The sequence below is a fragment of the Panicum virgatum genome, chromosome 3K (assembly GCF_016808335.1).
Source record: "Panicum virgatum strain AP13 chromosome 3K, P.virgatum_v5, whole genome shotgun sequence".
Classification (NCBI taxonomy): Eukaryota; Viridiplantae; Streptophyta; class Magnoliopsida; order Poales; family Poaceae; genus Panicum; species Panicum virgatum.
Genome location: NC_053138.1, coordinates 59962624 through 59974978, shown reverse-complemented (window position 1 = coordinate 59974978; position 12355 = coordinate 59962624). Strand labels below are relative to the sequence as shown.

Sequence of the window (12355 nt, the reverse complement as noted above, 5' to 3'; positions counted from 1 at the left end):
CATAATTTTGGTTCAAAGTGGAAAAATTCTTGTCTGACGATTGCTTTCAGAAGGCGGACATTCGTCCTTTTTTTTACGGCATGAAAATTTTGTTGCTATAACATTTTACTTTACAGCTAGTCCATGGTACTACGTATCAAGAACAAAAAATCAGCATTCAAGATTTTCGGGTTTTTGCCCATGGCCTGGTTCCAGAATTTACAGAAAATTTGAACAAGAGATGATGAGAAATATTCCCTATCATTGCTACATCAGCTTAAGCAAGGCATTGCTTCAAAAAGCTGCTATACCATTGCTTGCATCATTCACATTTCACAATGTGATTGACTAGATTAACCATACCATTTTAACTGACTTAGATTTATAACCATCGGGCAAAACTGATCTATAAGGGGGGGGGGGGGGGGGGGGGGGAGGTATAACTATTGAACAAGGAAACTGAGGAACCATTCTTTATATCACTGCTATGGGGAACTATTACAATTACACAGCTCAGAAGCGAACAGCATGGACTCGACCACACATTATTACCAATGCAATCATTAAAATTCTCAGTGCCCATTGGCAGGGCGATAGGATGGGTATCTGCTTGCTCCATTTGCCGAACTCGGGAAATCCTGCAACTGATAGGGGTAGCCACTTGTGTCTGACAAAAAGCTAGGCATGGAAAATTCAGTGTGGTTGTATGGCCATTGGTTCATCATCAGATCATCAAACTGGCCGCTGCTGGAGTATGTAGAGAGATCGAATTGTGAATAACTCCGGTCCCTCAGCCCCCGAGGAGCACTGCTCAATGTGCTATAAAACCTAGGAGGCTCCTCCCCAAGGTATGGCTCGGACTGATCAATCAGGTATGGCTCACTGAAGAAGCCATAATCAGGGCTGCTGGCATCATTGGGCATAGAGAAATGTTGAGCGAATCCAGGTCGAAGAACCCTTCTCCTGTCGCTCTGCTCCTCGTCCAGCAAGTCATTGATGATGTCTAGGTGTGGGAACTCATCAGCGGCCAGGCCTTGCGGTTGAAAAGGAGTAAATCTGGTAGAAATTTCTGACAACAGCTGCCTGCTTCGTGATCTTCCGTTCAAATTGAGCTTCGAAATCTCACTTCTGATGTTCGAACTCGATGGAGCACAATCACTGCTGCTGCTGCTGCTGCTTGCTTGCTGTGAGCTCTGTTCTCTGCACTGATACTGGTTCAGTGACTCTGGCTTGACAGTTCCAAATGTAAACCCAGGTTTCAATGACGTTTCCTCTTTCCCAGATAAGGTTTCCGATGACAGAATGGAAGGCTGCGATGAAAACAATGATTGCGAATGTGCAATTCCTTGCTCCAGTGAACTTGGCTGATGTGTGAAACTGCTTCCACCAACAGAAATTTTCTCCATCATGGCACTGCGATAAGTTCGTGACCGGGGAATGAAGCTAGGGGCATTGGCTGAGGGCTCATTTCCCAACCGTCCAACTGCACTCATTGAACGAGAAAGAAGGGGTACGCTCTGAGATGTTGAAGTAACTGATGCACTTTGTTTTCCTGCAGGGACTTGTGGGGCACTCAAGGGCCTTGATACAGCAACAGCCTGGGTTGTTGCACTGCCATCCAGGGAAGCCTTTTTCTGAGCTTCAGATTTGGATTGTACAGGCACCTGCAGGGGTCTACTTGCAATAGGAACTGACTTCTCATTGTGGGTCGCAAGACTGGACAGAGGCCCTTTATTTGATAGCATCTGAGCTGCCGGGGTTGAAGTGACACCTGCTATTGTAGTGGCAGTCACAGCACCCGAAACTTGGCTTGCACGGTGATTCAAACTATTGGTGCTTTCTAGTGAAAATTTTGGTTGCTGGGATAAGTTAGGTTGCTTCTTAACAGGGCTCACAGAAGAAAAGGAAGACTCCGCCATTCTTGACTTGGAGGGGCTCATGACATCAACACGATGTTGCGCGTGTTGCTTCCTCTGCAAGACAGCTTTATCATCCTGCAACGAATTAATTTTTCTGATTATTCAATCAAGTGGAACACACAAAAGGATCGGTAAAAGATCAAGAGAAGGATGTTTCTTAACACAACTTGATCTTAAAATGGAATGCTTAATGGCGCATTTCCCAAAGAATACAATGCTCATCTTAAGTAAAAGGTTTGCAGGTCTATATTATCTGAGACATCCAAGAAAGTCATGTACCTCAGATTCATGTCTGTTGTCCTTGGAGTTGCTGGAAGCATTGCTGCCAGATCCTATAAAACCATTATACCCTGAATTTGGTCCACCTTGTGCAAATCCTGCTCGTGGATCAGCATCCTTATTCCTCCTGTTGTTTCCCCTGAATCATAATACAGCAAGATAAATACCAAGTAACAGCAAGATAGGGGAAAATACTCATAAAAGCATACCTATTGGATGAGGATCTGACATTTGTCCAGGCACCTCCTGTGGATGATCCATTCAAGATAACTGAGGGAACTGAGTCCGATGAACAAGTTGATGAGCTATCATCCACAAAAGAGATCCGCTTCCCTGCTTGGTCATTTTGCACCTCACCACTCCTAGGCACAGTAGCTTGAGTTTCTGAAGCATCTGTCTCCCAATTAACAGGGCTAGATTCACGGTCTTCAATATCAACATGAAGTGCATCTGAATTATCATCTCTGTTGTCAGATATATCAGAGACTTCTTCGGGGTTGTCAGCATTTGAGGACATTTCTTCTGCTTGTCCAGAGAAATCGTCCAGGATCCTATCATCAGATGGACTGCTGTCCATAAGTATTTCCTTGTTGATGTCAGACTTGTCATTTTTCCCTTTATTACTTTTTCGACTGTTTTTCTTCTGTTTTGCCTGGAGAACAGAGGTACATTAACATTATAGAAATCCTCAATAAGAACAAAGAGGAGACCACAAAATTATGCCAATTACCAATTAAAAATACAGCAGCAGCAGTGAGGACCAAGGACAACACAATTTCTCATCTCAACTATAATAAATATATGAAACATGCAAGAAAGGAAACAAGAATAGGAGTTTTCATTAGATATTAACCTGCTTTTTCTTGGCACGCTTTTCCTTTTCAGCAGCACTACGCTTTGCCTTAAGTTCAATTTCAGCTAGCCCAGCAGCTTCTTCTTCACGAATGAGCTCCTCTTGGCGTTTCAAAGCCACCGCCTCTTGGTATGCCACTTCTATTCGGCTGTTTCAAGACATTATATTAAGATGAGTCACGTAAGGGCATAATTGATTTGAATTTAAATATTTCATCTGAACATATATGTTTTTCCAAGTGAAAGAATTTTAACACCCATTCATCAAAACCTGAAAAAAAACATCTGGCATCCCACAAATGAGATGTTGGTGTATATGTGAGCCCATGTATAGAGGCCCATGTATAGGATCTATATATCCCACCCTTCTAGGGTTTGGAGGAATACATCCATTATTTCCCTCCATGGGAGATAACACTTCTACAGTGATGTGATAACATATTAAATATGCAACATCTGAAAAGGCATACATATCAAGCGAAGCATGAAAAGCTCTGGGAATCACAATTCACGTTGTTGACCCTTGCTATGCACTTGTCGAGCAAAATAGCATTGAACTTGAAAGTTGCTAACCTGAATATATGAGCTAAGGCAAAAAGCTCCAATGTCTTCCAGCCTAGCTCTATAAGCCGTCTATCATCGCGCTCAATAGAATCTTTGTTAAACTCCTCACCTGAGTTGCCATCCTGTAATAAGAACATTAGTTAAGGATCCATATGTATAAGAAGAATACAGTACAAGAAGACAAACTGTGTACTGCATGTAGCATCTCTTCATCTTTGGGGTTTGTAACTCACTAAAATGTTAGTCATAGGACTAAGAGCCCTGGCCTTACTCCAAAGCATTATTACAGAGGAATATTCATTTTGTGAAAGTAATTTTGAATTTAGTATTGAGTAAAATCTCAAAACAAATCTCATTTTTATGTTAAATATGAAATCTTCTAGGATAAATGCTAACATTTCAAACCAATCTCTAACTGGTCAAAGAGAAACATGCATACCTTTGTGCGGTTCTGTGAACTTTTATCATCTTTTGTAGGCAAAGGTTGATGCGGCAGTGTGTCCACTGCAGCTCTCTCAAGCAAAAGTATCACATCATCAGCCAAAACAAACATGTCCTGATCAATAAGTACCATTGGAGTGCTTCGAGCATCTGTCTCTGTTAGTTTAGGTATCCCCTTTTTATTCTTACTCTGGTATTCAAGAGCCTTCAGTCCGCTATATAGTGAGTCAATTACCAAGGTTGACGTAACTTCTTTCTCTATGAAGAAGTGCTTCACTAGAACTTTCAATATAGTGTCAGTCTTTTCCCTTGTCATGTGTCGCCGCACAGTTGGATCCATTGCTAGCCAGAATGCACTGAAACTGCAATTCACCAAAAACAAATATTAAAATTAGGTATCGGAAACGAGCCTGATCGTAGAACACTAATGTCCCATTTCTGGATGTCTCTGTCTATCTAACCTGGACCACCTCATTTTATCCTCAATCAACCTGCTGAGCTTGCTTCTTCTTTCATCAATAAAGCGTCGGCAAATTTGTTCCACATTTGATAGATAAACCCTAATCAGTTCCCTTCGGTACTGTCCATCGAGGCAACGAAATGGACGGTCTGCCTTCTCCCTCAAATATTAGAATGCAGAAGCAGAAGTGGTTATGCGAAGTAACAGATACTAGCCACTTGCAATTAACTGATGGTAGCATTAAAATTTATGACTCATAGAAAACAGATACCTGATAACTTGAACTTGAGCTTTGATAGTAAGAACATCCTCAACAACAAAGCCATCATTTAATTTTGAAAGCTCCATAAACTTTTTCCACCCCCAATCATGTTCCTTCTTCCAAAATCGATGTAGTGTATCTGAAATACTACTTTCTTTAAACTCCAATTGCAGAAGCCAAGCAAAAGCTTGATATTTTAACTCTAGGCACTAGCCAAGCCATATAGTAGTTCATCGAACTCACCAGAATACTTGGATTTCTTAGGGTCTCTATTAATTACAGCTATTGTAAATTGTGCGAAATGACTCCACCCTGAACAAAAGCAAATCATATTGAAGAACATGATAGTCACAAGTTAAGTGTGTAAAACACAATGCATCCATCTATGCATCTACCTGGGAGTAGTTTATCATGGTTCGCAACACAAAGGAAGAGAGAGAGGTGATTGCAAACATCACATCCTTGTGGATAAATTAAGATATACCTGAAAACCAATTAACAGATCTCAAGACATGATGCAGAAGAAAATGGCATGAGCATATAAGTCTAAAGATAATTAAACATACCAGATTGAAAGGGACACAAGAAACAAAAAATTAAATAAAAACTGCTCAAGTCCCTATTCATTCTTGAATAAATTATTGGAGAAAGACCGACACTTTCATTCTCACTTTCACAGTATGTAAAAAGATATGAAGTAGAAGTTTGTAAACGGAAATTAAAAGGATATTGAATATAGTATGGTACAGACTCCAGAAAATAAGTAACCTTGGCATCAGTGAACCAATAAGTATTTACATAGGGAACATGTTAAGAGAATTGGATACTGACAGTGAAAAATATTTACTTGCAAATGTTAATACTACAATAGTCTTTCTTCTACATGGCAATAAAAGCAGGTATTACTATTTGCTGGCCAAAGTACACATCACCATGGTCAAGCAGAACAAAAATACACTAAATTGATCTGCTACCAGTAAGTTCAACTGTTGAAGGATGCAAGGTCACTTGATACCTAATAACACAAGGTCATCCATGGTTAATATTATAGTCGTTTTTTCACCCTCAAATCACCTTTTGAATGTCCACCATTTGGAATTTGCAGTTCAAACAAAACATGCAAATAGTGCACCTTGTGCTGTTTCAATAGATTCATTTGTGTCGACACCTTTTCTACATAATAGAAATCATTCCAAAATCACTGGAAACTAACAGCCAAATCATACCTAGCGGGCAAGTATGAAGCAAAGATACAGCACAAAAGAAATATGTATGCAGTAGAATAAAGTATGAAAAGGAAATAGTGAGTCCAATTCATGCCCATACAAAGACCATACCACTTAAATCCGCCAACATCAAAGGAATTACTCCTTAGCTCTCTCTTGTTGATTTGAGAGAAATTATCAATTCTCCATGTAAACTTCCCATAAAGTTCAGAAGGCCTTGGCCCTATACAAGACAGTAGAATCAACAGGTCAAGCACCAATTCATACCAGAACCTTTTTATATAAGAGAAATGATTGAATTGTTCATCATGTAAATCAAGCTTATAAGAATCATGTAACCCACTAGAATTCAAAGGCTAAGGTATTAATCATCTCATCTTAATTACAAGGCGATCCAAGAAAAAAATGAAATAACATGTCCAACTCAGTGATGTCAACACATAAAAAGGCCACATAGTTATAATGTAAGTACATCTTTTTTAAAATAAGCACCACCTAGGTGACAGCCTTTTAGAACAGTAAATTACAATCCTAAATGATTTGAATGCAACAGAACTAGCAGGGAGTATGACCTCCCAAGCAGCCATGATTTGTGGTAGGAGCAGTAACCATTTGTGTGGGGAAGTAACGGATGAAGCATAATGTGAGTAGATTACGCCAGGTATAGTGGTGTGTGCCATAACTTTTCTCACGTAAGAAATATGCAGTTCCCAATAGCAGTTTGTCATAAGTAAAACAGATTAACCTCAGCTTGTCGCTTTGTTTTGTTTCAAATAGTCCCGAGCTAAGCTTACCTAGAAATTTTTACCTTTTGTATAGGGAAACTGTGCCTAATGTTGTTACCTCCCTTAAGTTGAAATCGCAGGGGACAAGGACAACTCCATGTTTATGTCTCAAGGGAGGGTAGCACCCAAGATTCTAACTTATGTCTTCAGCATGGTGCTAACCATTTTTTCTTTTTTTAAATGCTAACAATTTTTCCTTTTTTAAGAAAAAAAATTGTGAAGGGGCGTTGAAGTGCTTGTTCAACATGTAACATACATAGGGCCTGTTTGGCAGGGCTCCAGCTCTTTCGAAAACAGCTCCGGCTCCGGCTCCTCTAGTGGAGTGGCTTCTCTGGTGGAGCTGAAGCCGTTTTTAGAAAACGTTTGGCAAAACGGCTCCACTAGTTATTACTCCCTCCATCCAACTATCCAAGGCCCATTAGGAAATCTGAAAAATTCATGTATGCAAGGCCTATTCCAGTTTTTCTCGAAGTCATGGCGCGCGACGCTTCGTGGACTATCGCAAAGTAACTCCGTCCCCGCCCATGCATAGCGGATCCCAGTGGCCAAATGCCATAATTAAGAGGCTAAATTGTACATTAAACGAGGACAGAGTTAACTCTTCCTTGTCTTTGAGTCAAAAATAAATATGCCTTGGATAGTTGGATGGAGGGAGTAATATACAGAGAAAAGATCAAATGACCATACTACCCTTATCTTTCTCTCCTTATTTATTTCCTTCTATTTTTCTCTACCCTTCCTAATCCTCTCTCCTTATCCATTCTTCTTCCTCCTCCCTCCCTGCATCTCGCTCCGACGTGCGGGCAGAGGCTCCCGCCGCCGCCAGGCCCCCCGCCGTGCCCTGCCGCCCCACCGCGGCATGTGCTCCCGGCGCCGCCCGGACCCCCGCCACGGCACAGGCTTTCGGCGCCGCCCGGCAGCACGCGCAGAGAGAGCCCGCAAGGAGGCGCGTAGCGCACGAGCGGAGGGCAATGACGGCACGGGAGATGGAGCCGCGCGGAGATGCGATTTTGTGGCTCCGCGCCCTCCCTCCCGCTCCAGTCACCGGATTTTCTAGGGCTTCATCGCTGGATCCGGAGTCGAAGCCGGGTTGGAAGCACCATTTGGTAGGGCTCCTTGAGAAGCCGGTTTTGGAGCCGCTCAAGAAGCCCTCCCACACAGGCCAATAGTCTTATAGCTTATTTCCAAGGTCCAGGTTCAGCAAGCAGTTAACTATCCTAAGCCTAACATAACTAACCCAAATAACTGCAGTGACAGACTAAACTCCCGAAAAAAATATAAGTATCTAAGTCTGCGATGAATCATGTGCATCGATTGCATAGTACTGGACCAAATTAGTTGGGACCCTTTTATGGAACAGTGTAATTAAAAATAAAGAGATCTAGCTGGTCCACATAGGACAGTAATATCAGAAGGAAAGATTATAAATACTTAACTTAAAGCATTTGCAAAGCAAAAAATACAAACAGATGTTTGAATAGTTAGGCAAAATACCACAGTCGTCATCATCAGTGTCTGAGTAAGCTGGTGAGGTAGATGGCGTCCCATTCTCAACTTGCTCACTTGACCTCCATTCAGCTAAAGAATCCCCGGAATGGCTCTGTTGATCACTTGGCATCTCTTCAGTTGATGAAGATCTACCATCCCCAGCATTGTCCTCAATCAAAGTGCCAGCCATTATTCTATCACCTGAAGAAGCGCAGCTATTTCACACTCACCCTTTTCGTCCTGCAGTTGTCAAGAAACTAAACCATAAGTCCCAGTTTCAGTAGACAGCCAGAAATACAAAAAAGAGATATCCAAAGGTGACGCTAAACAAGACGTTACAACTTAAAAAGACAGAATGTTTTTAGAAAGTACAGACAATTGCTAACTAGCGCGCCTCATGAATCTCGTGCCTAGCGGCTGCAAAAGCGTGCATGGTACCAAACAGGCATTGCAGAAAATAGAAACGGTGATTGACCACTGGAATCACATGGATTTTCCAGACACGACCGAAACAAAGATAAACATCCAGAATAGCAAAAATTCCCATCACATAGTATCAGAAATCATGTCCGGATACCAGGAACACCATTCTTAACCCGTGCAACCTCTGATTCCGAGCTAGAGTAACGACACTAATCCCGAAGCAATAATAATCCAGTGCCGCAAGGACTGTAGGCCTTCGCAAGATTAAATCACATACACATCGAAGCCGGATTATTTTCCTACGCAAGGAAAAAAAAAAACTGCAGCTCCCTCCCAAGACTATCACGAAGGGAACGCGAATTGACTGGAAGTCCGGAGCCGGACCCAGCCAACCCAACCCAATCCATTTCAATCCAATCAAGGCGCGCGCCGGGACCGTCCAGCGCGGGACTCCGGCCTACCGGACCGACGGAACCTTCATGCCCGCCGCCCAACTAGATCGGGGAGGAACCGCGCCGCAATGCTCACCTGCCCGGGAAATCCCCCGATTCAGCTCGGATCTGACTCCCCCACCGGGGAGGCCGCCCGTCGCGTCGCGCGTGCGTCCCCCGCGGCCCGCGCGGAGATCGAGAGCACCGTCCTCCCTCCCGCTCGTCGGCGGTGGCGGAGGCGGTGGAGGGGGGCGGCGGCGTGGGCGGGCGCCCTAGTCGAGTCGGAGAGGGGGGGGGGAGGTGGAGCTGTGGTGGAATGGAGTCGGGGAGGCTGGCTGTTGAATAATCGGATCGGGTTTAGGTTTAGCCCCCCTTCCCTCTCCGTAGGCTCAGCTCGCCTCGCTCGTCCTGTGGCTACTCCGTACACCGGAGTTATTTATAATGGCATATTTTGGCAGTCATTTATAACGGTAGATAATTATCTGCCTGCTGTTTTGGCAGTGATTTGTAACAATATTATATGTACATTTTTAAACTAGAGATTTATGGTAGTGTTAGATTACTATTATGTGACACGTTGATGACCGATGGCTCACACCGAAGAATAAAGGTGATGATGGGTACGGATAGCGTAGAAAGATTCAACGTTATCCGGCGGTTTTAAGTCGTATGTGGCTTATGCGGACAAAAAGTGGGCGTTAACAAAACTGAACTGTCCAACCGTGCAATCGAAAAGTAAAATCAAATCTCTAACACGATTATATTATGTAACGTACGATTGATTAATGACAAAATCACTCGGTAACACGTGAAAGAAAGAAACATTGATTGAAGATTCAACGGCATCCAGCGATTTTAAGTCGCACGTGGCTTAAGCAGATAAAAAGTATGCATTCATAAAGCGGTTACCATTTCCAATGACCTGTCCAACCGTGCAACTGGAAAGTAAAATCAATCCTTGACATGATTATATTCTGTAACGTATGATTGGTATAATTGATTAACGACAAAACCACTTAGTAACACGTGAAAGAAACAAACATTAATTGAAGACATAGCGCGTAATAGGTTGTTGCCAACGTTGTAAAGATATGTTAAAATTAGCGTTATTCCGCAACATGTGCGATCAATTCTTTCTACCAAAATTGGAAATTAGGCATATTGTTAGTATTCCAAGTGCGCGTGCACTATTTTTCTATCGTGGTGATGCTTATTAAGATCTATCTCTTTGTATTTGATTTTTGGTAGCATAGCTAAAAAGACTAAATGACACAGAAAAATAAAAAAATGAAAGGAGTGTATATGGTGACATGTAGAAAGTATAAAAACAATTATCTATCATCGAGTAACAATCTATCCATAAATTACCAAAAAAATAAAATTTACACCTTGTTTAGCAAGTATGGAGTGACGAGTGTAGTAAGAAATAAGAGGTAAAAACAACGTTACTCACCTAAATAAGATTATTTATTAATTATATAATTATTTCATGATATATAAAATAACCATATTGTTACCATATCATGAAACAGATACATTTTTAAATATGTATGATTTGCTATTTCTGTTGTGTCCATTAGCTAGATAGAGAATTAGCCATATTATATCAGTAGACCTGCATACATGCTAGTGTCCGAATATTAGTTAATTTAGATTACCGCAGTAGGCTGTATCTATAGTGAAGTTATTCGGCTGGTCTAATAAGCTGACTGATTTCAGCTGATTCAATAATATTCTGTGAGGGAGTATAACTTTCTCTGCTTTAAAGTCTTATTATGAGATTGACCTTTTTTCCACCATTGTACCTATGTGCAAATAAAGTGAAAAAGGGAGTTACGCCATGAAGTCGGGGCAACTATAGAAGCATCTTTATAGGACATAAAATGAATATTATTATATTCATCATAAAAAATATTTTATATAATGTAATATACTCTCTCATTTCACTAATTTTGGAAAAATGAACTAGTTTTGATTTCCTTTTTTTGTCCAAAACATATGTATTAATGACCCGAGGGAGTATATCTTCTACTTAAAATGATATTTTGTTATAGGCATGGCCAGTCAAGTTAAAGTTACACTGATGATCATTTAGTTGTATATTTTAATAGTCATATATAATTATAGATAATTATCTACTTTATATTTTGATAGTTATTTATAAAGATTGATATATTTTTTCTTAGTTATTTATGGATTACAACTATGTGACAGTTGGTGCGTGGCAAATGATTATATAAATAATAAAGTTGACTATTGTGTGTTGATACCATAGACATAACCAAATAAAATGGATGGCTTAGATCGTATCGGACATACACTGACAAAATAAGAGTGGGTAATATCATTTGGCATCACTCGTGGTGATATAAATTTTAGATATTACCTCATGTAATGAGCTATCTAGCTGTCACACCATTGCAAATATGTATTGGTTATTACGCAACGCATAATAGGAGATAATAAAATGGAAACCATGTTACAAAGGTATGACAGATTTTGCGTTATTTTCGCAGCGTAGACAGTGTTTGTATTGTCGAGAAAACACGGGGGTAGAATGAAAAGTATGTTACATAGATACGAGAAAATTGGCTTTATTGTGAAATAAAGTGTGCAATTGTTTGGTTTCTACTAAGCACGGGTGTTTTTTCTATTTCTGCCAAGCGAATATCCCCATTAGCCATACTGAACATGTACTATTCTTTGTTTATCAAAATTATGTATACAATTAAGAAGGCTATGGCTGTTATAAAAAAATAAAAAGAATAGCTGGCCTTTATATTTTGAGTTTTAACTTCAAAAAAATAAAAAGAATATATAGTTGGCCAGGGGATGGATGAGTGCACCACATTTTTAGGCGCCGTGTTAAGATTGGAGGATGTGTAGTCGAGGAGCCCACCGCCGCCTCTCTTGCATAGCCTAGTCTCATCAGAATTCTGAACCGGAAATTTCATTCTGCATCTTTGTAGAGGTAGGCCAGAAGAAGGAAAAAATATATACCATAGCATCACTGAACGGGATTACGGGACTAAATGATCATGTAGGCGTATGTATGGCATAGCAAGTGTACCTCCCTGAATGCAGCTTATGGCATCGGTCCAAGATGATCGCTAAGCAACCTAAGGATAAACCCAGACGGTGGCAAAATATTGTTTAATGCCGTCATAAGGCAGCTGCATGTTAAAATTCATACCATTCTTATATTCTATATAATCATACGTAAATGATAGTGCGTTCATAAAATAA

General features: G+C 40.9%; 1 protein-coding gene across 2 annotated transcripts; it reads right to left on the bottom strand.

Annotated features, from left to right (window-relative positions):
• Positions 1–138: 138 nt before the first annotated feature.
• Positions 139–9514, bottom strand: LOC120700004 (TNF receptor-associated factor homolog 1a-like). 2 transcript variants are annotated; one of them, XM_039984134.1, is made up of 13 exons: positions 9207–9514; positions 8262–8495; positions 6094–6205; positions 5152–5240; positions 5000–5068; positions 4766–4895; positions 4496–4654; positions 4033–4396; positions 3603–3715; positions 3031–3178; positions 2387–2829; positions 2178–2316; positions 139–1973 (listed from the first exon to the last, which is right to left on the bottom strand). In XM_039984134.1, the coding sequence occupies exons 2-13, from the start codon at positions 8443–8445 to the stop codon at positions 552–554; spliced, it is 3372 nt and encodes a 1123-aa protein (XP_039840068.1). In that variant the 5' UTR covers positions 8446–8495; positions 9207–9514; the 3' UTR covers positions 139–551. The 2 variants fall into 2 exon arrangements, with proteins under 2 accessions (XP_039840068.1, XP_039840069.1); XM_039984135.1 differs by lacking the exons at positions 5152–5240; positions 6094–6205; positions 8262–8495; positions 9207–9514 and having other exon boundaries at positions 4766–4903; positions 5000–5044.
• Between the last annotated feature and the right edge of the window lie 2841 nt (positions 9515–12355).